The 26,775-nt window shown below is 37.7% G+C and overlaps 1 protein-coding gene across 5 annotated transcripts in view; it reads left to right on the top strand.

Moving 5' to 3' along the window:
* Positions 1-26,775, top strand: part of SCFD2 (sec1 family domain containing 2) — a 489,317-nt gene that overhangs the window by 48,323 nt on the left and 414,219 nt on the right. For all 5 annotated transcript variants that reach the window (XM_055294679.2, XM_055294682.2, XM_063611223.1 and 2 more), the window contains exon 3: positions 12,817-12,944. In XM_055294679.2, the coding sequence (XP_055150654.2) occupies positions 12,817-12,944 (128 nt within the window). The remainder of the gene's footprint in view (positions 1-12,816; positions 12,945-26,775) is intronic.

Genomic DNA, 26,775 nt, shown 5'->3' on the forward strand with positions numbered 1-26,775 from the left:
TCTAGGAATGAGAAGATTTTTTTTCTTTTTGTCTTGTACATGGTTTTAAATAGAAGCAGTGATGGTGACTATCCTTGCCTTATTTCTGATTTTAAGAGGAATATCTCTAATGTTCCCCCATTTATAATGATGTTCACAGTAGACTTTTTGTAGATTTTTTTTTTTGGTCAGGTTAAGGAAGCTCTCATCCTAATTTACTAAGATTTTAAAAAATGTTTTAATCATGGGCTGGGCACAGTGGCTCATGCCTGTGATCCCAGCATTTTGGGAGGCTGAGGCAGGTGGATCACTTGAGCCCAGGAGTTTGAGACCAGGCTAGGCCACATGGTGAAACACTGTCACTACAAAAAATACAAAAATTAGCTAGGTATGGGGGCATGCGCCTGTTGTCCCAGGTATTCAGAAGGCTGAGGTGGGAGGATTGCTTGAGCCTAGGAGGTGGAGGCTGCAGTGAATTGAGATCACGCCACTGCACTCTGGCCTGGGTGACAGAGCGAGACCCTGTCTCAAAAATAAATAAATAAATAAATAAAATTTTAAATAATGAATTGGTGTTGAAATCTGTGAAATGTTTTTCCTGAATCTATTTAAAAGATAGTATGTTTTCTTTTCATCTGTTAATGTGGCAAGTTGTAATTATAGATAGTTTAAGACTGAATCATTCTAGCATATTTTGCATAAACTCAGCTGCTTTGTCATGGTTTGCCATTTTTTCATATACTTTTCCATGTCTTGGTTTTTTCTTTTTTAGTTCCTTCAGGTTTGATTTTGGGGGAGAGTTAGTAGTCATGTCCCTTTAGTATCCTAAAAAAAACTGGACAAAGTGGCTTAAACAAAAAGTTACCTGTTAAATATTGTTTGAACTGAAGGGTTAATGTTGCTTATGCTTTCTGAACCTTAGCCCCCTTATCTGAAAATTTGGTTATAATAATGCCTACCATATACGGTTGTAAGACTCAGACGAGATAAAAATAAGTCAAAAGTCTTGTATAGTGACTTCCCTTAGGGATTTCAGATTTACCTACTTATTTTTATTTTTATTTTTTGTAGAAAGCTGCTATCAGTAAATCTCATAAAATACATTCCAGCGATGCCTTTTAGTTCATTTACTTATTCAGATCGTTTGCAATTGATAAAATGTTGTATCTAGAACCTTCTTTGTTTATTGCTGCTCTAGATTGTATTTGAAGCTCAGTCCTGTGTCTTTTCTTCTATTTTTTACTCCTTCATCTTTCTTCTTTTTTTTTTTTCTTGGCTAATTCTTTGTGATTTGATTGAATGATGCAATCATTATTTTTGTTAATCATTTCTGTTTTGGTGGGTCATGGCTCTCAAGTGCATTTTACCTTCAAGAATGAGAGAGCTTCTTGGAAAGTGTTATTAGAATTATTGTCCTCTGTGTCCCCTAGAAAGGCAGTGAGTCTTCCCTTTTTTTTTTGTTTTTACTGTCACAAATATGTAAGCGTGTGCACACACACACTCACACACATCTGTAGTAATTTTCTAGGTTATATTACGTTCTTAAGGAGAGTGAATATCAGAAACAAAAGTAAGAGGGAAGTTAGAGTTTTTATGGTGAGAAAAGGAGTATTGCAAGGTGGGTTAGGTTTGGAGATAGACGGCCTGATTGTTGGTTGGGGATCATATGTATCTTCTCTTGGTGAGGCAAGCCTCAAGAACCTTTCCCATGTGTCACAATTTTATTTTATCAACTTTCCTAGGCCTTATTTGACTAAGACATAGTTAATTAGTATCAATATTTGTATTAACAGTATTTTCTTGTTTTCTGTTTCTTTGACGCTCTGGCACCTGGAGTCTAGAAATAGCAAACAACTAGTCAGGGAATGAGCCTCTCATATGCAAACCTATCAATCGGAGCTCACCCCTCTTCCCTCTGCTGGGCTCTTATGCTCCCAGCCAATATTCCTCTGCCCTCATCACCCCAGCGCCAGGTACCAGACAACCAGAGCCCACAGAAATGATTTAAACCAGCAAATCCTAAGCCCCCTCAGCCTGCTTACCCTGCCTTGGCCATTCCTTCCCACAAAATCCACAATAAGGGCATGCGCCTATGTTTTTCCCTTGTTCCCTCTGCCTCCTGACCAACCCTCGTGCTTCCCCATGTGGCCCTGCCTGGCATGTTATGCCTCCTGTTTCAAGGGGTCCGTGAGTATAAGAACTTCTTCCTTTTTGACAGTCGTTTCTGTCCCTGTGTATCCTGGATACTTTTTTTTTTTTTTTTTTTAAGAGACAGGGTCTCATTCTGTCACCCAGGCTGAAGTGAACTGGTGTGATCATAGCTCATTGTAGCCTGAAATTCCTGGGCTCAAGCGATCCTCTTGTCTCAGCCTTTTAAGTAGCTAGGACTACATGTGTGTGCTACCACGCCCAGCTAATTTTTAAATTTTTTTGTAGAGATGGGGTCTTGCTAGGTTGCCCAGGCTGGTCTTGAACTTCTGGCCTCAAGCGATCCTCCCGCTTTGGCCTCCCAAAGTGCTAGGATTATAGGTGTGAGCCATTGTGCCTGGCCCCTGGGTACATTTTTAAATAGTATCGAAGACATTTATTAGGGGATGGTGTGCTTCTAGTCCACAAGGTTGAATGTGAGTGCAAGTTGTTCAATGCCTTCCTAACTTTGCTATTCCTTGTGGGAAATATTCAAGACCTGTGTGCTTGTTATCCCTTTATTTGGGGTTTTTACTAGGAATTCCTGTCTCCTTTATTAATAGGGTAATTGTGGCTGCAAAAATTTAGAAGGAAGCCTGAGGATTCCTCATTACTCTGTTCCTTAGGCCTGGAGCCTTTCGAAGTGGTTTCCCAGGTTTTTGGATATCATGGAACACAGAAATTAAGCAACAACATAGAGCTCTCTACTTTTGTCACACAATACACAAACATTCAGACACACACACACAGAATTATTTATCTTACTATATTGAAAATGCTTTAAATAGAATGTTTTTTACAGGTTGACTATAATGAAAAAAGAAAGGCCAGGCACATTGGCTCATGTCTGTTATCCCAGTATTTCGGGAGGCTGAGGTAGGAGGATGGCTTGAGCCCAGTTAGAGACCAGCCTGGGCAACATAGTGAAAATTCATCTCTGCAAAAAGTAAAAAAAAAAAAAAAAAAATTAGCTGGGCATGGTGGCATGCACCTGTAGTCCTGGCTACTCAGGTGGGAGGATCACTTGGACCAGGAAGTCTAGGCTGTAGTGAGCTGTGATTGTGCTACTATACTCCAACCTGGGCTACACAGGGAGACCCTGTCTCAAAAAAACTAACAAAAAAAAGAACTACTGTATATTCTTCTCTCCTCAGAGTTGTAACACCTCAACACTGTTCTGTAGTTCTAGAGTATCAAAGGAGATAGTACAAAACATCTTAACAAAATCTATGGGAGTTAAGATAGTTAATAATAGGAGCAATGCAAATTCCTATTTCAGCTGAACCAAAACTCAAGCTGGTTTTTAATCAATTTGTTTTTACCAGTGAAGAGAAAATAAGCTATAATAATTTTCAACACATCAAGTTTTTCCAAGGCTTTGAAGCTTCATACAAATGTGCATATAGACACAACGGTGTCATCTACCAAAGTGATAGATACTGGAGTCACTGTGTAATCATTGCATATAAGATGATGCTGATTGAAATGAACCTTCTTCATGGAGGTGAGTGACAGAAGGGTGAAGCAGTCAGATACGTTTGCTTCTAAGAACCTCTATAAGACTGTCACTAACTCTTTGTCCTAGAGTTCCTTGACACATGAATTAATCCTTAACTTTCCATGGCTTGAATTTGAGCCAAAACACACAGATGTAATCAATCCAGCCTAGAGTTCCCCAGTGGAGCAAGTGCTGGTCTGTGTACTAGATGATGGACTAACGTATAGGAACTCAAAGTATATCCTTTAGAGTCAGAAAAATGTGGCAGAGAAGGGATGTGTTTGGTTTTTAAGTAATCTAATTGTGTTATTGATTTAAAATCCTCATACTGAGTTAATCCATTTGTGCATTAGAAATCTATATGAAAAAGTCTTTCTTATGCTTTACTGTTTTCTAAGAGGAAATTATTAATATGTTTGTGTTGATTACGGTGTTAATCATTAATGGGCTGATAGAAAGTAGGAATAAAAAATGTTTATACTGAGATGAAGCTCAAATACTCTCTATTTTATATGATGGTTAAACAGTTACTATGTTTTTACCTAGTCCGTTTTTTAAGGGTGGATTATTTGTGCCTCTCCTTTGTAGACCATATAGGGTAACTTTCTGATGTTGCCATGCCATTTGTAAGCTATCATCATGCTGGTGGGAGTGTCTTTTAGCATGCTAATGCATTATAATTAGCGTATAATGAGCAGTGAGGACAACCAGAGGTCACTTTCATCGCCATCTTGGTTTTGGTGGGTTTTGGTTGGCTTCTTTACTGCAAGCTAAAACAGCTTGCAGTAAGGTCTTCATGATCTGTACCTTGTGCTGACCTCCTATCTCATCCTGTGACTTAGAGTGGGAATGCAGCCCAGCAGGTCTTAGCCTTATTTTACCCAGTCCTTATTCAAGATGGAGTTGCTCTGGTTCAAACGCCTCTGACAAGCGTTTAGGTGTCAGAGGTTAGGTGTTGCACTTTCCCAAAGTTCTCAGTCTGTTTTTATCACCCTGCTGGAGTGTGCTCAGTTTCACCTTCCCTGCTAGATGGCTAGCTCCATGCGGGCAGGGTGTGGGAGGATGCTCACAGCCATGTTTCCAGCATCCATGCCCAGCTCACAGAAAGTGCTTATATTTTGAAAGAAAGAATGAACAAAGGGCTGCTTTCCAGTGCCAAAGGACTCTGTCACATATCTTGCACTTAGCTGCTTTTGCTTCTTTTGAGATGAAGATTAATTGGTACATTTGTTGAAGATGAGGTAATTGTTTTAAAAGGTAGTCAAGAGGAAAGATGACTATTGAAGCCTCTGTGAATAATTTAATTAGAAAACCTACCTTCAGAGCTCATTAAGCTCACCCCTCATGGAAGCCATCATTCCCTGCTGTGAAAAACTATGACTCAAGTTGCCCTCTGTTTAAAATTAGTTGAAATTGTTTGGGTTTTTTGTTGTCATTGTATTTCTGTTGGAATACTGTGACTATTATTGCATATCCTGTGATTAAGCTTAACTTCCCGTGCATGCCATGAAGAAACTAAGTTTAGTCACAAGATAATGGTGCGCATTCACATTTCACCCTCATCTCTTAATTGCATGCCTTCTACTTGATTGAAGTATCACCATGATTCAACATTCAACCACCTTTTAAAAATTTTGCTGTCTTTTTTCTATTTTATTTGGTGATGAATATTTCCTGTTAGTCTCTAGCAGACTGCATTTGACATTTCATACATGCCAACCCAAGGCAGCTTCTAAGATTTCATTCAGAGTTGAGTAATTCTGGTGAATAAAGAGCCAGGAATGAACTGAAATGACCATATTTTCATGTACAGAAGTTTTTTGAGAGAGCTTAAAGAGCTATTTGTAGCGGGTTATTATTATGTGTATGTCATTGGTCTTCTTCAAACATGACAATTTGTAAAAACAGTTTGGTTTTTAAGAATTCAGAATAATTTATCAAAAAATGACAATTAGTATGTATTGGCATTTTAAATAGTTACTGACAATATAGAAACTACTTATATTTCATAGAATAAATATTCTACTTTCATGTTGTATATTTCAAGGAACCTATTTTAACAAATTGTATTTTAGTAGCTACAATGAGTTCAGTTTATGTCTTTTGAAACCATGATATTAAAAACAGAAAAAAGGAAAGAAATTGTTTAATTGGAATCACAAGCTGTTGGTAATTTTTTTGTTGTTAATTCTTTTTATTGATGTCACTGGACTTGTGAAAAAGAAAAAGAGGTTTAATAAAAGAAACATCAACATGGGATATTCACTCATCTTTTGCTGACCTTTGGAAAGTTAATCAAATTCGTGCATGTGAAGTTTGAGGACCATGGCATAATGGAAACCTTATTTTTATTTTTTATTGATTTTTTGAGACAAAGAGTTTTACTCTTGTCTCCCAGGCTGGAGTGCAGTGGTGCAATCTCAGCTCACTGCAACTTCCACCTCCGAGGTTTAAGTGATTTTCCTACCTCAGCCTCCCAAGTAGCTGGTATTGCAGGCGTGCACCACCATGCCCAGCTAATTTTTGTATTTTCAGTAGAGATGGGGTTTCACCATGTTGACCAGGCTGGTCTCCAACTCCTGACTTCAGGTGATCCGCCTGCCTTGGCCTCCCAAAGTGCTAGAATTACAGGCGTGAGCCACCACACCCTGCCTGGAAACCTTATAAATATAGCTTGTTGGGGACCCAAGGAATCTCAAAAATTGGCATTTAGTTCAAGCCTTTTATTTTACAGAACAGTGTAGAATTATGGTAAACAGATGGATTTTGGAGTTCACAGGAACCTGAGTTCAAACCCTAATTTATTGTGCATGTAATTTGGGTAAACTATTTTATCTCGTTTAGAATCAGTTTTTTCACTTACGAAATGGGGTCAATGATACTTATCCTGAAAGGTTGTTGTTATTAAATGAGATAATATAGTCATGCTGCCTATAACATAGTTTTCAGTAAGTGAAAATGATAACATTAGTAATACCTGTAAGGGGATATAAAGCACCAAAAAGACTAACCAGGTTACAGAAGCGGCCCATTGGCACTTCCAATGGTGGACCTGAGCTCTAACCCTCCTTTTTAATTTTTGTAATATAATGAGATGTTAGGTAAGTCATTGTATTTTTGTCTCAATTCTATCAGTGTTAAAAATAAGTAGAGACGGGTGGGCCTGGTGGCTCATGCCTGTAATCCCAGCACTTTGGGAGGCCAAGTCGGGTGGGTCACCTGAGGTCAGGAGTTCGAGACCAGCCTGGCCGACATGAAACCCTGTCTCTACTAAAAACACAAAAATTAACCAGGTGAGATGTCACGTGCCTGTAATCCCAGCTATCTGGGAGGCTGAGGCAGGAGAATCACTGGAACCTAGAAGGTGGAGGCTGCAGTGAGCTGAGATCATGCCACTGCATTCGAGTCTGGGTGACAGAGCGAGACTCCTTCTAAAAAAAAAAGTAGAGGATATTTCCCCTTCTTTCCTTCCCAAGGACATGTTGTACATAGAGTTAGAGCTAGACTGGAAATAATACCTGTAAGGCAATTTAGAATAGTTTTTTGCTTTTTCAGTTATATGAATGATATATATGTAGAATGATTAAAAATTCATCAAAGTCTTCTTGGAGGGAAACATTTAAGGAAAAAGGCTGAATAAAAGTGGAAAATTAGCATTGTGTAGCCAAGTGACTGTCAATGGCTAATGGTGACCCACAAGGGGAATAGTATGTTGTTGCTTAAAACAAAAGTGTGCAGAGTTCTTAGAGCTTTACCTGCCTCAGGAATTAATCTGGATCTACTTTACTCTTCACTCCATTCCATCCTGTCCTTTGTGGGACCCATGTGTGAACTTAAAGGATATTACGGATTTGAAAAGAAAACCAACATGAAAAGTGAAAAACAATTGACATTCTGCATAATTGATTCTCTTTGATGATTTGCATAATATAAGCATGGCGTGGTATAGTATTAAGATTACTGGGTTTAGAAGCCATTTGCCTCAGTTGTGATTTTGCCTTTTACAGATTGAGGGTACTTAAATCAGTCAGTTGCCTCTCTGAGGCTCTTTAAATTGGATTTAAGGAGCTTCAGATAATAGTTTAGCTCAGGAGAGGATCAAATGAGATGTAAGAAGTTTTGTAAATTCTGGAATGCTTTTGAAATAGAATGGAGTGATGGTATTTGAAACTATATTTAACATTATATTTTATTCACTTTTCAAAAATTTTCCTTAATTTGACCATCAGGAAGAAAAAAAACAACTCTTTTAGGGTGGGCCTGATTATCAAAAAGATGTTGACCAGCTGTTCCTGAACTTAAGATAAAAGATTAAGCTAGATGAACGAGATTTATAGTAGAGCACAAAGGGTTTAGGTATAAATAGAGTCTAATCACAGTTTTGATTTGTTTGAAGCTGTAGTGTTTTTCTCAGGAATATTATAAATTTTTCTTTAGGTGCTTTTAAAAACTAAAAATAGATTTTTCGTCTGTCTGTATTGGGTTAGGTAGAGTCCTGCTGAAGGTATAAAGATGATTAATATTACCTCTAATATTTGCTTCTGACCCAAGAGTTGTACAACCATTTAATAAGTCAGTCTGGAAATAGAATATAGAATCTGAACTCCTTGTACAAGTAATAACTGTAGTTTTAAAAGGTCCTACATAATTTTACAATAATTAAATTGAAGAGATAAGCTGAAACAAAAGTTATTGCTTAAAAGTCTTTGTAAGAAAAACACTAACTTTCTATGGCTGTCTGTTTTGAAGTAAGCTATAGTATAGTTCTTAATTTTATTCCTGAAAAATAAAAATTATTTACATCAACCTGTCATATATAGGAAGATTGCTTGAGTTGGAGTTTTCAGTGTGTATGAATTCTACATTATCTATTGTTGACCTTTTCATATTAGAAAATGAAGTCACTGACAGTGATTGTACTTATATGTACACAAGTAGTGGGGGAAGACTACTGCAGTTCTACAAAAGGCTTCTTTCTATATCTTACAAGAAAATTCTGCCCTTTGATTTTTCTTTTATTACTACTGCTGCTGCTACTACTAGTGCTGTAGCACTTATGTGTCAGGATTTGTTCTAGGTGCTTTAGATGTATTAGCCCATTTGATTCTTATAACAGCTTACTGAATATGTACTATTACCATCCCCATTTAAGAGAGGAGAGAACATGTACAGAGAGAAGTCCTCCTAGGGACATAGAGCTAGTAAGTGGCAAAATGGTACCTTGTGTTGTTTGGTCCAGAATCTATGCTCCTGCCACTCTGCAGTCTTGCCTAGTAACAGTCTACCACATTGGCCATTGTATATAGTCCTCTCTGTATTGCCTATTTCCCCAGTAGGAAAACAGAAAGTTTTGCACAGTTGGAGATGATAAAGATTTACATATAATCCATTATTGCAATTATAGTATGGATTTCAATTAACTTTTCTTGACCTAAAGTTTAGTATCAGGAGTTGATTTCATCTGAAAATTCAGTTGTATGAAATACTGCCTATTGGATCAACTTTTATGAGCATATTAGAGAAAGGCAGTGACTTAACTCCCATGCTCAACTCAGATGCCGATATAGGTGTACGTGTGTGAATTATCACATTGCAGTAATAGAGTGACTTAGTGAAGAAGTGGGTGCAGGAGACAAAAGAAATACCAGTAAGTATGACTTTGACCTACTTCAGTGCCAATTATTCAGAGAACCTTAATTAACTTGTAAATGTTCCCTTGATAAACTTAAAATGACCATGTGTAATGTGAAGTTCGTATGATGTGTTTAGAAAACTGTTTAGGACAGGAAGCAGGCATTAGGAACTCTCACACATATCTAGACATTCAGAATTTTTTTTTTTTTTTTGAGACGGAGTCTCATTCTGTTACCTAAGCTGGAGTGCAGTGGTATGATTGTGGCTCACTGTAACCTCCACCTCCCGGGTTCAAACAATTCTCCTGCGTCAAACTCCTGAGTAGCTGGGATTATAGGCACACACCACCACTCCCGGTTAATTTCCGAATTTTATTAGGGGCGCAGTTTCTCCATGTTGGTCAGGCTGGTTTCAAACTCCTGACCTTGTGATCTGTCTGCTTTGGCCTCCCAAAATGCTGGAATTACAGGTGTGAGCCACCGCACCCGGCCCAGAATTGTTTATATCAGCAAAACAATTTTTAAGAAAACATGACCTGAGTATGTATCACTGTTAGAGTCATGGAAACTATGTATTTCTTTTAAAATATTTTAATAGACAAGAGCCAGATAGTACAAGCTTCAAGTGACTTTAGTACATCTGTACTAATCAAGATTGTATGAATAAGCATACTCAGTGTAATTAAGTGACTCTTGAACATAGTGAATTAAAGACCATGAATATAAGACAATACCACTTATAACAACAGTAATACTAGTGACAGCTACAACCACCACCACCACACAACTTACATTTATTGTGAATCAGGAAAGTGCTTTAAATGAATTATATTATTTAATCCTACAACAACCCTGTGAATTCACTATTATAACTTCCAACTCCACAGATACCAAAAAGAGAGCATTATGTGCACAGTTACACAATTAACAAGTATCATTTATTCAGTATTTACTGAGTGTACCCACCAGAGATCTGCAGTGTTCTAGGTAGTGAAGAATTAGCAATGAGTAAAAGAAAGTCCCTGCCTTCATAGAAGAGACCCCACCTTTTATGAGAGAGACAAACAACAAATGAACGTGGAAACATAATAAGTCAGCTGGTAACTAGAATTATGTAGAACAGTAAAGCCCGGTAAGTAGACAAGAGAGTGCTAGCATAAGGTGCTGTGATAGGCATTGCCACTTTTTTAAGCAGGGCAGTAAGGGGAGACCTCTCTGATAAGGTGATATTTTAGCAGATACCTGGAGGGAGAGAGATATTTGTAGGAAGAGTGTTCCTGTGCTTGGAATACGGGAGAAGAATGGTCTAGGAGGCCATGTATTTGGAGTGGGTGAGGAGGAGCATGGTTGGAGTTCGAACGCAGATTTATCTGACTGCGGAGTCCATAAACCGCTACACCAATCTGATGGGGCAACCACAACATTACCTAACTTACTGTGATCTTAGAGATGAATTAGCCAGATACATATTCTCATGGAAAAGAGGAGGGTAGTGACATTCTACTCTGAAAGTTCTGGGTTGCGTTGAGACTTACTTGATAAATCCCTGTGTTTTGTGGAGAGGTATTTTTGAGACTAGAGAACAATTATGAAGCATAAGTTTGGGAAACTGGGATTGTAACTCCCATGCTCAGAATTCTTCCATGGTTCTTCAATTGCCTGCAGAGCTTTAGAGAAATTAAGTAACTTTCTGAAAGCTTCATAGCAAACAGACCTGCTTTTGAATTATGATAAAGACTGTATTCATAGCTGCTGAGCTATGCTGCTCTTCTCAAAGTGTGAAATCAATCACATGCTCCTTGGCTTCCTGTCACCTACATATCAAAGTTGACATGACTTGGCAAGGAATGCAGAACCCCCAGAGTGTGGCTGCACCTTCTTTTATGCTCTCCTTCCACTGCCCCTCCCCGTGCACCTTGGCATGCAACAGAACAGTGCTCCTCAGGGTCATGTTCCTAGGATTTTTTGCATTCTGAAATGTCCTTTTCTCTTGTTTTGTAACCAAGATTTTATATCTTTCTTGAAGCCTTTTTTTTTTTTTTTTGCCATTTTCTTCCCAGATTGAGTTTTAACTTCTTCCCAGGCTACTTTTAGAGCTTATGTATCTTTGTACTTGCTTATCATTTCCAGTAGAAAGTCATTCCTTCAGTCCCTATCCTCCCAGCTAGGATTACGCTTGCATAAAAACCTATGCAAGCATTGACCATGGCTTTTATTACCACACTTTTTTAGTAATTTATTTGCTTTTGTATCTGCCTTGTCTTCTAAACTATGCCATTCAAAGCTTTTTAAAAATCTATATCCCAACCAAATATAGGGCTTGGCATGTAGTTTACCTGCTTACTTAAATTAACTTAAGAATATTAGATGCAGAGTTATAATGATGACAGATTTGATCAGATTAAAACAAGTGGAGTATGTTGAGCAGTAATATTAGTTCATTATGGAAAAATAGATGATAATAAAAACTATTCAATGAAAGATTATAATGTGTCAGGCATTAAACCCAGTGTAAAAATATATCATTCTATTATTCAATATCAAATTCAAATTTGGAAGATATGTCTTAGGTATAACTTTAAAACTAAATTAAAATCTTAGTAGATGTAACTTTAAAACTAAATTAAAAAATGTATTTATTTTTGAACTATTACTAAGTGGATAGTAGGAGAGTGAGTAGAGCTTTAATTGGAGGAAAAAGTCTTTAGAAAGGGACAGAAGTCATCCTTGTCTCTTTGTATTCAGTTTTTAAAACGTTACTACAAATGTGTATACTTGGCTACATGGCAGAGATCTTCCGGAAAGAACACTGCCCTCATTTATAATTTGGACATAGCATGTTGGGTGAGACAGAGGGCTATTGGGGAAGTGAGCCCAGATGAGACCTTGCATATAATGCAGTGCTTCGTGCTGTTATCAACGGTTAATTGTAAAGATTTTAGTAAGTACCATCCTTCCAACCTAAGGCCCAAAGTGGGATACTTCAGGCCATGGTTACTTAGCATAATTCCTCATTTTCATTTAGTAGGAAGCCTACTAATTAGGAAGTCTATTGAGTAATTTTTGAATGAAATGCTCATTGCTGATTGCTTTGTTTCTTGGACAAGTATTTAATCTCGAATTGATATAGTGCTTATAATCACTGATAAATCATTTTGAGTCATGCATTTAATTTTGGCTTATATAACATTTTTGTTACTCTATTGATGTTGAGTTGCATTCTGAAAGATTTAAGTGCAAAATCTTTAAAAAAATTTATCACATGGTTTTCCCACACTTCTCATCACACAGTACAGCTTTTCTTCCCTTTTTTCACTTGATTTTATTGTTTCCTTAATTTCTCAATATTTTCTGCCAATTATGTGAATTAGACATTATTTAATCCTAATACTTAGAGTCTATCAGTAGGAAAGACTACATTAATGCTCAAAAATATATTTTAAAAAGTATTTTGCTTTCAACCCTTTCCAGTATCCAGTAGAAATTTATTCTAAAGCTCTTTTTGTGGTTTTCCTGCAGTGACACCACAGCCAAAGCCCTGTGGGAAGCTTTGCTGAACACTAAGCACAAAGAGGCAGTGATGGAAGTTCGGAGACATCTAGTGGAAGCGGCAAGCAGAGAAAACCTGCCAATCAAGATGAGTATGGGTAAGCCTAAACCTAGGACACAGGCAGCCTCTGAGGAAGCTTATTTAAACCTGTTCTGAATTGTGGGCCAACCTAGCCAACATGGAATCTAGGTCAAAGTAGTAACGACTTTTGTATACTGTTGGAAGAATAGGGAAGGAGTATGTGCACACTGCCCTTGGGCTCGGCAATGACCACTTTTCTTAGACTCAGCTTTGGGAACTCTCTAGGAGAGTTTTTGCTTACAAAGAATAATTATTTTAGTTTCTTATTGATCTATTTTAGAACTATCAAAATTGGTCTGGACTACCTCTCCTTAATTCTATTCTACCCCTACTCCCTTTTTTCCCCCATTCTTCCCCTATTCCCCCACTTATGGTGGGTAAAAGTGCTCTTATTTCTTTTGAATTAGTGAATGAAATGGTACTGAGAAAACAATTGAGCAGTCAGACATGGTCTAGCCTAGTCCCTCACCCTTAGAGTCCTAATTGTCAAGTCACATCAGTGTTATTTCTTCTTCACCAGGAATCACATACCTAGTTTTTCTATTTCTCGTTTTTTTTCACATCCAGCTTTGTCTTTGGTATTAGATGAATATGATTGCAATGGAATTTAAGTTTTAAATGGCTTTTCTTTTGATGAAAAAGTCAGAGAACCACAGAACTAATGTGTTGATTTAAAAAAAAAAAATTTGGCTTTTAATTTTTTTGTTTTAAAAAATATTAAATAATTTTATTGATACAGAAATATTTAAATATGGATATTGAATCTGGTTAATAGGTAGAATTTGTTTCTGGAAGCTTGCAAAATTTTATTTTCCTCTTTTAAAAATACGGTTTCTCTCTTATAATCTGTTCTTAGGTATTCAGTAAATATTAGTACATTTTACTGGATGGGAAAATTTTTCTTTGCTGAGATTCATAGCCCAAGTTCTTGATTACACATGGGGGCAAAAATCAAACTAAGTTGAAATAGAACAAAATTTGAAAGTAGCAGAATATGGATGAATCTAGGAGGAAAAATGTTACAGCGTTATAACATGAAAAAAATACGACTTTTAGTGTATTAGGTGACTATATTTGAGGGCTTCAAGGAACATAATGATGATAAGAAAAGTGAAATAACTAACCATTATTGAGAACTTACAGTATGCTAGGTCTTTGGACTCTTTATATGTGTTATCTTATTTCATTCTTAGAGTAATTCTATGAGACAGATACTATTAGTATCCCATTTTTCAGATAAGGAAACTGAAACAGAGAAAAATAAGTTGCCCAAGGCTGTATATCTGATAAGTGGTAGGACTGGAATTCAAATCCAAGAATTTTGATGCCACATAATATGCACTTTATTTATAAAATCATCCTAATTTATATAGCCAATGCCAGAAGTGGTTTTGAAGGGTGAGAGCTCTTTTACTAGTTTTGAATTAATAAATGAACTATCATACTAAAAACAATTTAGCAGACAGGCATGCCCTAGCCTGGTCCCTCACCCTTAGAGTGGGTCTCAAATTTGCTGCACTGAGACATCCTGGCATTTGACTATTAATTCTCTTTCCTTTCTTCCTCCTTTTTTCCTTCCTTCTGTCCCTCCATCTCCCATCCCCTTCTCTCCTTTCCTTTCCATAGCCCTAGGTACACATTAGTAACAAGTGTATTTACCTCATTGAGCATCTTATTCTTAAGTATGTTGAAACAAGAACTAATTAATATTGTGAATCGGCCGGATGCAGTGGCTCACGCCTGTAATCCTAGCACTTTGGGAGGCCGAGGCAGGCGGATCGCGAGGTCAAGAGATTGAGACCATCCTGGCCAATATGGTGAAACCCTGTCTCTCCTAAAAATACAAAAATTAGCTGGGTGTGGTGGCGCGCTCCTGTAGTCCCACCTACTCAGGAGGCTGAGGCAGGAGAATCGCTTGAACCCAGAAGGCAGAGGTTGCAGTGAGCTGAGATTGCGCCACTGCACTCCAGCCTGGCAACAGAGCGAGACGCTGTTTTAAAAAAAAAATTGTGAATCAAGGAAAGTAGGAATGCACAAAGGTCTTGATGTTAAGCTTAATTTATATTGTGTTTCAGTGATACAACATTATGATACTATCACAGAGCATAAATCAATTTTTATTACTCAATTCAGGACTCTTAAAAGAGCAACAAACTACTTTTCTAAAGGGCTGTATCTTTGAAAAATAAACAGAGCCACAAATTTTTAAAAAGGACAGGTAATCCCATAAGCAATTCACATTTAAATGTTTGAGTTTTCTGTCAATCAAAAAAAAAATTTTTTAAGATAGAATTGTTTGCTTTATCCCAGAACTCTAGATAGGGGCTGGGGTGAGAGTGGGAAGAAGAAAGAAGGAAAAAAACAGAGGATTCAGAGGATTGTTAGCAAACTTCTGTTGTAAGAAGGACCAAAAATATTGATTCAAAGCATACTCCATCCATGTGCCAGCTACTCTTTAGTAACAGATAACACAGTATGGCTGCTCATTTTTGCTTCATATAACTAGCCAGAATTTCTTGTGTCTCATTTTCATGTATAAACAGATTCATAACTATGAACAGTAAGGAAGAGAACTGGAACTTGTAAACATAATAAAACATTGATTTTTGAAAACTGTCTATCATATAGCTTATCATATAGCGTTTAAAACTATAAAATATATTTTAAACTATGCACAATTCTCCCATCCTTGCTATAGTTTCTACTGAAGTATAAATTTTTCTGACTGTGATAAAGGCTTCTAGTATTTTTGAGATGTTAAACAGATTTTAATTATAGACTCAGGATTCCCTTGTATTTAAATTTATGGGGAGGGATCCCATGATTGAAACCTCAGATCTTAAATATAAAATTTCTCAGTACAAGGTAAATTCATGTTAAAATGTTATGAGCACCAAGAGAAATAAACATCATCTACTTAAAGGAAAAATGTTTAATTGCTAAAAGACAGAGAAAAATTCATTTTATCATTGCACATATAAACATGTCATCTTTCTGAGAGCTTGTTATTAGTCAGTTAACTAAATAGATATGTTCCAGAAAAGTGACTTTGAAAGCACTGAAATGCAGTTGTATTTTTCCCACTGGCTTTCATAATGAAAAATGTATTCTGAAAGTAACAAAACAAATAGACCATAAGAAATCAATTTGTTTAAGTCTAAAATGGCCACTCACAGAAGAAATGAGTAGATGATGCCCATCTCAAACTCTGGTACATTTTACGGAGAATCTTTCACTGGAATATGATTGTGGTTGAGGAACTTCACGTATCTGTCCTATAGTTCTCTACAAAGTGGACGTATTCCCCAGTGTTTAATGGGTGGCAGAACTATTCTATTATATTAGAGCCGAAGTGAAACAGATATCTTTATGATACTGTCTTTTCTTTGTAGCCAGAGTTCTTGAAAGAGTGTTCTATGCTTGATGCCTCTGTTTCTTTATTATTTTCTTACTAATGTAGTGCAGTCTGGCTCATGACACTTTTTTACTGGAAAGCCTCCCAGACCACTAAATATAAGGACATTTTTGCCAGTCACCATCCTTCTCGACCTCTTTGCAGCATTCACTACTAGACTTTGCCACTTTCTTATATGTCTCTCTGTGTTTTCTGTGACTTTAGCCTCTTCCAATTGTGATGGAGTATAAAGTCAATTATATCTGAGAGTGAATCACAGTTCTGCCACTTATTAGCCAAACTTCAATTTCTTTGTCCATAAAATGGGGGAAATAGCTATTTTCTGGACTTTTGAAGGAGAATAAAAGCTCTGAGCAGAGTGAAGTTATGACTGTCAAGCAAACTGGAATGAGTAAGCTATAGTTACAGTCTCTGCCTATGGGAAAATCTATACACGGGAAACTAAATTATAAGAAGGTTATTTGATGAGAGTGAAAGCAAAGCAAACAGATCAAGTTAGATTATTTCCCTTTTCTTTCTCGGAAATGTACTAATTCATTCTTTCTACTTCATTCATCTTTTTCTAGGCTTTATGCTAAATATCTCCCTCCTGATAACCCTGTCTTTTTTTAAGCAGAATTCTAAATAGTTTTTCCATGTTCAGCCTGGCTATAATTCCACTGCATTCCCTCTTTCCTGACTCTGTTCATTCCTCCTGACTCCTCCTCCCTGCACTGCCAACATCCCCTTGACTGTATTTGGGATTCCTAATCCTCTGTGGTCACACTTTTATGGAAAAAATCTCTGAAGTTACATTTCTAGATGATAATCTGATCCATTACAAGGTGATACTTCTTAATTTGCTCTCCTAGTTCTGGGACGTCTTAGTGTCAGCCGTATAAACTCACCACCATTCTTTCTTTTTCAAATTAAATATGATGAGTTCTTTCAACCATTTGGGAAAAGACAAGCCTTTCCCACCTTTTACTTCTAGTTTTAAGTTACTGGCAGAGCTCTAGTTTGTTAACATCCCTCCTGAAATGTGAATTCCAGAACTGAACAAAGATGTTGTCTTGTTTTTCCCCTATTTTGAACACTGTACAGTGCTTCTCTCTTTTTTTTTTTTTTTGAGACGAAGTCTTTTTTTTTTTTTTTTTTTTTTAGGTAAAATTTTTATTTTTTATTTTTTATTTTTTTATTGTTATACTTTAGGTTTTAGGGTACATGTGCACAATGTGCAGGTTTGTTACATATGTATCCATGTGCCATGTTGTTTTGCTACACCCATTAACTCGTCATTTAGCATTAAGTATATCTCCTAATGCTGTCCCTCCCCCCTCCCCCCACCCCACAACAGTCCCTGGAGTGTGATGTTCCGCTTCCTGTATCCATGAGTTCTCATTGTTCAATTCCCACCTATGAGTGAGAACATGCAGTGTTTGGTTTTTTGTCCTTGTGATAGTTTGCTGAGAATGATGTTTTCCAGTTTCATCCATGTCCCTACAAAGGACATGAACTCATCATTTTTTATGGCTGCATAGTATTCCATGGTGTATCTGTGCCACATTTTCTTAATCCAGTCTATCGTTGTTGGACATTTGGGTTGGTTCCAACTCTTTGCTATTGTGAATAGTGCCGCAATAAACATACGTGTGCATATGTCTTTATAGCAGCATGATTTATAGTCCTTTGGGTATATACCCAGTAATGGGATGGCTGGGTCAAATGGTATTTCTAGTTCTAGATCCCTGAGGCATCGCCACACTGACTTCCACAATGGTTGAACTAGTTTATAGTCCCACCAACAGTGTAAAAGTGTTCCTATTTCTCCACATCCTGTCCAGCACCTGTTGTCTCCTGACTTTTTAATGATGGCCATTCTAACTGGTGTGAGATGGTATCTCATTGTGGTTTTGATTTGCATTTCTCTGATGGCCAGTGATGATGAGCATTTTTTCATGTGTTTTTTGGCTGCATAAATGTCTTCTTTTGAGAAGTGTCTGTTCATGTCCTTCGCCCACTTTTTGATGGGGTTGTTTGTTTTTTTCTTGTAAATTTGTTTGAGTTCATTGTAGATTCTGGATATTAGCCCTTTGTCAGATGAGTAGGTTGCAAAAATTTTCTCCCATTCTGTAGGTTGCCTGTTCACTCTGATGGTAGTTTCTTTTGCTGTGCAGAAGCTCTTTAGTTTACTTAGATCTCATTTGTCAATTTTGGCTGTTGTTGCCATTGCTTTTGGTGTTTTAGACATGAAGTCCTTGCCCACGCCTATGTCCTGAATGGTATTGCCTAGGTTTTCTTGTAGGATTTTAATGGTTTTAGGTCTAACATTTAAGTCTTTAATCCATCTTGAATTAATTTTTGTATAAGGTGTAAGGAAGGGATCCAGTTTCAGCTTTCTACATATGGCTAGCCAGTTTTCCCAGCACTATTTATTAAATAGGGAATCCTTTCCCCATTTCTTGTTTTTGTCAGGTTTGTGAGACGAAGTCTTGCTCTGTTGCCCAGGCTGGAGTGCAGTGGTGTGATCTCGGCTCACTGCAACCTCCGCCTCCTGGGTTCAAACGATTCTTCTGCCTCAGCTTTCCGAGTAGCTGGGATTACAGGCCCGTGCCACCATGCCCGGCTAATTTTTGTATTTTTATCTAGTAGAGACAGGGTTTCACCATGTTGGCCAGACTGGTCTCAAACTCATCATGACCTTGTGATCTGCCCGCCTCGGACTTCCAAAGTGCTGGGATTACAGGTGTGAGCCATTGCACCCGGCTTGTGCTTCTCTTAATAAAGCCCCAGATAAGATTTGTGATTTTTGTTTTCCACCAATGCCACAGTTACTTTCATTTCTGAATTTCAACATTTAGCAGTATTGGCTTTGAAAAACAGCAATACATCAAAATACTTTAAAATTTTGTTGGATACATGTTTTTTAAAAACAGCATTGAGAGTGTTCTACTTCCTGTTTTTGATACTTGAGTTCATCCAGTTCTGGCTGAATAATAGCTGTGTTTTTGATCACATTTATATTTTTGCCTTCACGGGAAAGATTTTCTCTGAGATTAAGAGGAGCATGTGTGCATGCAAATCTCTTTGTTATGTGTGTGGAAGAGAGAGAAAGAGAGAGAGAGAGGGATGGGAGGAGAAAGAGTGGGAAATGGATGGGGGGATGGGGAGATTGCCCAACTTTGCAAAAAGGATAAGTTAAAACCTAGTAAGACTAACATACCATGTGATATATGGTCATTTATAAAGGATGAGAACATCTGGCTGCCTCATAAGAGACATATACTGATTATTGACTCACACAAATCTTTGTTTTCATATATTAGTTGATACCACAATTTGGAGAATGGGGAAGGGAATTAACTTTTATTGAATAGCTACTTTGTTTCAGGTACTATAACAGAAGTTTTGCATAGTTTGTTTCATTTAATGCTCCCAATAGTATAAATTTGGTAATTTTTTAAAAGTCCTATTTCACAGGCAAGGAAAACCGAGACCACAAAGGTGAGGTTTCTCTTCCAGGATTACTGTGCCAATTGTTAAGTTCTTGTCTCTCAAATCTAAACTCCCACTTTGTGATGTTGGGACTGGGACTTTCAGACCACACTTCAGCTTGCCCAGCTGGATCCATGCAGGCTATGCTAATAAGGGGAACTAGAGGGAAACCGCAAGGCTAGAGGAGAAGAAGCAGCCTTCTCCTTCCTTTCTGCTTTCTGTGGACTTTCCTTCTGCTTGTGAGTATCTTGCCAACGGCATACTCCTTCACCACAGCAGTGGCAAGTTTTTCCTGTGGTAGCAGCTGAATCCAGTATGCAGTTCTTCTAACACTTGGAGAACTAGCTTCAGGTCACCCTCTCCTCGGAGGTACCACCCCAGCCAAGTAGTGCTCCATTGTCAGAGGTTTGCTTTCAGTCCCTATGTTTGTAAGTTTTAGTAATTTCAATCTCCCGCTTCTGTTTACTCCACACTGGTGGTGGTAGCTACCTCCCTGGTACCTTGGAGTTCTCTTTTTATCCTTTCAATTACCCATTTAACAATTCTGTATGTTAAGTTTTCTCTGTTCATGTCACTGGTGTGTTTAATGTCTTCTGACTGGGTCCTCATTGATGGGTTCCATAGCAAGTAAGCCAGGATGCAAAGCTGGATCTCTCTGACTTCTATTATCAGGCCTCTTTTTAGAGAGAGGAGTCAAACAACTAGGGATTGGGGGAGGTAGCGTCTACAGAGCTACAAGCTCAGATATGATTATGACATGCCCCTGCTTATAACCCTTTGGTGGGTCCCTCAGGGTAGTATCCAAATGTCTAAGCATGCTGTTTATAAAGATGGTTCTGCCTTCTAGCCTCATGCTTCACCTACCTATTCTCATTGTTTTCCCTCTGTATTACCTATTTCCCTACATGAACTTTTGCAGATCCAGGTCTTTGTTGTCTGTCTGAAATACTTTCATTTGGTTGTTCCTCCAGATCACTCTCCACCCCTCTATATCTGTGCCTCTGGAGACTGACCTTCATGGACTGCCTCTTCCAGGCTTTGCCTCTCATTTGAGTTTGGCCTATGAGAGGCATAGGCAGGAGATTTAGAGAGTGAGAGGAAAGTATAGTTAGGATATTGTTTGCCTGGCTTCTTCCTGCCAGGATGCAGTTGGTGTGCCATCTTTTTCCTGCCAAGACCTTGACTAATATAACCACTCATCTTCCAATACACTCATCTGCACACAAAAATGCACATCTTTCCTGTCAAAACCCATCTGATTCTTCATGACTAAATACAGATGTCACTTTCTCTGTGGAACCACATCTGATTTCCTGCTTTTCATTCCCTCAACAGGCTGAATTAATTGCTCTGGCTTCTAAGGACACACAGCTCTTTTTATGGATGCCTTTTTAGCACTTACAATGATGTGATACAGTTAAGTGTGTGTGGATCAAAAACCTTGCTAGATAGTGTACATGTCATGTCCTTCATTGGCCATTGGCTTGGTACACAGTGAGTGGCTTAGTGCTTGTAGTTTGAATGAATGGATTGCCTGATGAGTATGGGTGGGTAACAGAGAGACAATGAGTATTTCTATTTTCAATAGAAAGAGGCAGAAATAGTTTTCATTGAATTAATAATTAATAATTATTTCTATTTACAAATTTCCTTTCTGATACTTATTGTTCCTTTTGATGTCTCTCTAGCATCTGATCACATCTTCTTTGTTGGGTTGTTTTCCCTTTGTCTTCATGTCACTCTGCTCTTCTGATCTCTCCCTCTTTCTGATAATTGTTTTATGCCTTCTGTTACTTCTAGTTTCCTAGAAGGATGTAGATATCTTTGTATCTCCTGTTGTGCCTTGCACATACATGCTACTTAATGACTGCTACCAATGTTAGAGCCTTATTCTGCTTCTACGCTCCACTCCAAAATAAGTAAAAAACATAAAAGCCCATTTCCTATGGTTCAGTATCCTGGGCTTTCCAGTTCTCTCCCAACATTTTCTCTATCATAGCTCTCATCTCTTTTTTGTACTATTATTATATTACAGCAATTACCACCAGACTCAGAGTAGTTGGGGCTGAGAAATCTTAACTATGCTTCTTAGTATTCTTTGCACCTAACACAAGAACTTGAACTTACTGTATACCCAAGAAATGTTTATGGAATTAATAAATAAATTCTTGAATTAATAGTGTCAGTTGGTATTTGTTACATATTTATTTAATGGGTTGCTTTTCTATCACTCTCCTGTGGAATCCAAGAGTGACACTGATTTAGAACATAAGTTCTCAAACTTGGTCTTAGAACCCGTTTACAGTCTTAAAAACCCAAAGTGTTCCTCAATAATTTTTGTTTATGTGGATTACATCTATTGATACATGTGGAATAGGTGAATGGATAGCTGGATAGATACAAAACAACACACTAGAAAAGAAAGCAAGAAGTATTTTAAAATATTTATTAATTCATATTGAGATAATAAACCCATTATATGTTAACAAAAGTGACATTTTTACAAAAAATAACTAAACTGTATTTTCTAAAACAAAATAAGGTAGTGAAAAGAGTGGCATTATTTTATATCTTTGCACATGTCTAATGTCTGACTTCATACAAAACAGCTGGTATTTTGTATTTAAAAGATAATTAGTATGTGTGCTTATTATGTATTAGATCCTATACATGAATATTTGACAAGGGCATCAAGATGATAAAATGGGAAAGAATAGTCTCAATAAATGCTGCTGGGAAAATTGGATGTCCATATACAAAGAATGAAATTGGACCCTTATGTTACACTATACACAAAAATAAACTCAAAATGGATAAAAGACCTAAATGTAAGATGTGAAACCATAACACTCTCAGAAGAGAACATAGGGAAAAGGCTCTCTGACATTGGCCTTGGCAATGATTTTTTGAAAAAATAAAAAAATTTAAAAAATACATATATATAATAGGGTAATATATAATTAAGTATTATTCAGCCTTTGAAAAGGATATCAATTTGCCACAACATGGATGGACTTTAAGCAGACCTGCAGCAGAGGGTCCTGACTGTTAGAAGGAAAACTAACAAACAGAAAGGAGTAGTATCAACATCAACAAAAAGGATGTCCACTCAGAGACGCCAGCCGAAGGTCACCAACTTCAAACACCAAAGGTAGATAAATTCATGAAGATGGGGAGAAACCAGCGCAAAAAGCCTGAAATTCCAAAAATGAGAACATCTCTTCTCTTCCAAAGGATCACAAATCCTCGCTAGCAAGGGAACAAAACTGGATGGAGAATGAGTTTGACAAATTGACAGAAGTAGGCTTCAGAAGGTGGGTAATAACGAACTCCTCCAAACTAAAGGAGCATGTTCTAACTCAATGCAAGACAGCTAAGAACCTTGACAAAAGGTTAGATGAATAGCTAAGTAGAATAACCAGTTCAGAGAAGAACATAAATGACCTCAAGGAGCTATAAAACATAGCACGAGAACTTCATGGAGCATACACAAGTATCAATAGCTGAATCGATCAAGCAGAAGAAAGGATATCAGAGATTGAAGATCAACTTAATGAAATAAAGCAAGAAGACAATATTAGAGAAAAGAGAATGAAAAGAAACAAACAAAGCCTCCAAGAAATATGGCACTATATGAAAAGACCAAACCTACGTTTGATTGGTGTACCTGAAAGTGCTGGGGAGAATGGAACCAGGTTGCAAAACACTCTTCAGGATATTATCCAGGAGAATTTCCCCAACCTAGCAAGACAGGCCAACATTCAAATTCTGGAAATACAGAGAACACCACAAAGATACTCCTTGAGAAGAGCAACCCCAAGACACATAAATGTCAGATTCACCAAGGTTGAAATGAAGGAAAAAATGTTAAGGGCAGCCAGAGAGAAAGCTTGGGTTACCCACAAAGGGAAACCCATCAGACTAACAGTGGATTTCTTGGCAGAATCCCTACAAGCCAGAAGAGAGTAGGGGCCAATATTTAACATATTAAAGAAAAGAATTTTCTTTTTTTATTATTATTATTATACTTTAAGTTTTAGGGTACATGTGCACAATGTGCAGGTTTGTTACATAAGTATACATGTGCCATGTTGGTGTGCTGCACCCATTAACTTGTCATTTAGCATTAGGTATATCTCCTAATGCTATCCCTACCCCAGCCCCCACCCCACAACATGCCCAGGAGTGTGATGTTCCCCTTTCTGTGTCCATGTGTTCTCATTGTTCAATTACCACCTATGAGTGAGAACATGCAGTGTTTGGTTTTTTGTCCTTGCGATAGTTTGCTGAGAATGATCGTTTCCAGCTTCATCCATGTCCTTATAAAGGGCATGAACTCCTCATTTCTTATGGCTGCATAGTATTCCATGGTGTATCTGTGCCGCATTTTCTTAATCCAGTCTATCATTGTTGGACATTTGGGTTGGTTCCAAGTCTTTGCTATTGTGAATAGTGCTGCAGTAAACATACGTGTGCATGTGTCTTTATAGCAGCATGATTTCTAATCCTTTGGGTATATACCCAGTAATGGAATGGCTGAGTCAAATGGTATTTCTAGTTCTAGATCCCTGAGGAATTGCCACATTGACTTCCACAATGGTTGAACTAGTTTACAGTCCCACCAACAGTGTAAAAGTGTTCCTATTCCTCCACGTCCTGTCCAGCACCTGTTGTTTCCTGACTTTTTAATGATGGCCATTCTAACTAGTGTGAGATGGTATCTGATTGTGGTTTTGATTTGCATTTCTCTGACGGCCAGTGATGATGAGCATTTTTTCATGTGTTTTTTGGCTGCATAAATGTCTTCTTTTGAGAAGTGTCTGTTCATATCCTTTGCCCACTTTTTGATGGGGTTGTTTGTTTTTTTCTTGTAAATTTGTTTGAGTTCATCATAGATTCTGGATATTAGCCCTTTGTCAGATGAGTCGGTTGCAGAAATTTTCTCCCATTTTGTAGGTTGCCTGTTCACTCTGATGGTGGTTTCTTCTGCTGTGCAAAAGCTCTTTAGTTTAATTCGATCCCATTTGTCAATTTTGGCTTTTGTTGCCATTGCTTTTAGTGTTTTAGACATGAAGTCCTTGGTCATGCCTATGTCCTGAATGGTGTTGCCTAGGTTTTCTTCTAGGGTTTTTATGGTTTTAGATCTAACATGTAAGTCCTTAATCCATCTTGAATTAATTTTTGTATAAGGTGTAAGGAAGGGATCCAGTTTCAGCTTTCTACATATGGCTAGCCAGTTTTCCCAGCACCATTTATTGAATAGGGAATCCTTTCCCCATTGCTTGTTTTTGTCAGGTTTGTCAAAGATCAGATAGTTGTAGATATGCGGCATTATTTCTGAGGGCTCTGTTCTGTTCCATTGGTCTGTATCTCTGTTTTGGTACCAGTATCATGCTGTTTCGATTACTGTAGCCTTGTAGTATAGTTTGAAGTCAGGTAGCGTGATGCCTCCACCTTTGTTCTTTTGGCTTAGGATTGACTTGGTGATGCGGGCTCTTTTTTAGTTCCATATGAACTTTAAAGTAGATTTTTCCAATTCTGTGAAGAAAGTCATTGGTAGCTTGATGGGAATGGCATTGAATCTATAAATTACCTTGGGCAGTATGGCCATTTGCATGATACTGATTCTTGCTCTCCATGAGCATGGAATGTTCTTCCATTTGTTTTTGCCCTCTTTTATTTCATTGAGCAGTGGTTTGTAGTTCTCCTTGAAGAGGTCCTTCATGTCCCGTGTAAGTTGGATTCCTAGGTATTTTATTCTCTTTGAAGCAATTGTGAATGGGAGTTCACTCAGGATTTGGCTCTCTGTTTGTCTGTTATTGGTGTATAAGAATGCTTGTGATTTTTGCACATTGATTTTGTATCCTGAGACTTTGCTGAAGTTGCCTATCAGCTGAAGGAGATTTTGGGCTGAGACAATGGGGTTTTCTAGATATACAATCATGTCATCTGCAAACAGGGACAATTTGACTTCCTCTTTTTCTAATTGAATACCCTTTATTTCCTTCTCCTGCCTGATTGCCCTGGCCAGAACTTCGAACGCTATGTTGAATAGGAGTGGTGAGAGAGGGCATCCCTGTCTTGTGCCAGTTTTCAAAGGGAATGCTTCCAATTCTTGCCCATTCGGTATGATATTGGCTGTGGGTTTGTCATAGATAGCTCTTATTATTTTGAGATACATCCCATCAATACCTAATTTATTGAGAGTTTTTATCATGAAGGTTGTTGAATTTTGTCAAAGGCCTTTTCCACATCTATTGAGATAATCATATAGTTTTTGTCTTTGGTTCTGTTTATATGCTGGATTACGTTTATTGATCTGTTTTTGTCTTTGGTTCTGTTTATATGCTGGATTACGTTCAACGTATGTTGAACCAGCCTTGCATCACACAGATGAAGCCCACTGATCATGGTGGATAAGCTTTTTGATGTGCTGCTGGATTCAGTTTCCCAGTATTTTATTGAGGATTTTTGCATCAATGTTCATCAAGGATATCGGTCTAAAATTCTCTTTTTTGGTTATGTCTCTGCCAGGCTTTGGTATCAGGATGATGCTGGCCTCATGAAATGAGTTAGGGAGGATTCCTTCTTTTTCTATTGATTGGAATAGTTTCAGAAGGAAGGGTAGCAGCTCCTCCTTGTACCTCTGGTAGAATTCGGCTGAGAATCCATCTGGTCCTGGCCTTTTTTTGGTTGGTAAGTTATTAATTATTGCCTCAATTTCAGAGCCTGTTGTTGGTCTGTTGAGAGATTCAACTTCTTCCTTGTTTAGTCTTGGGAGAGTGTATGTGTCGAGGAATTTATCCATTTCTTCTAGATTTTCTAGTTTATTTGTGTAGAGGTGTTTGTAGTATTCTCTGATGGTAGTTTGTATTTCTGTGGGATCGGTGGTGATATCCCCTTTATCATTTTTTATTGCATGTATTTGATTCTTCTCTCTTTTCTTCTTTATTAGTCT

This window comes from Symphalangus syndactylus, chromosome 10 (genome assembly GCF_028878055.3).
Source record: "Symphalangus syndactylus isolate Jambi chromosome 10, NHGRI_mSymSyn1-v2.1_pri, whole genome shotgun sequence".
Lineage (NCBI taxonomy): Eukaryota > Metazoa > Chordata > Mammalia > Primates > Hylobatidae > Symphalangus > Symphalangus syndactylus.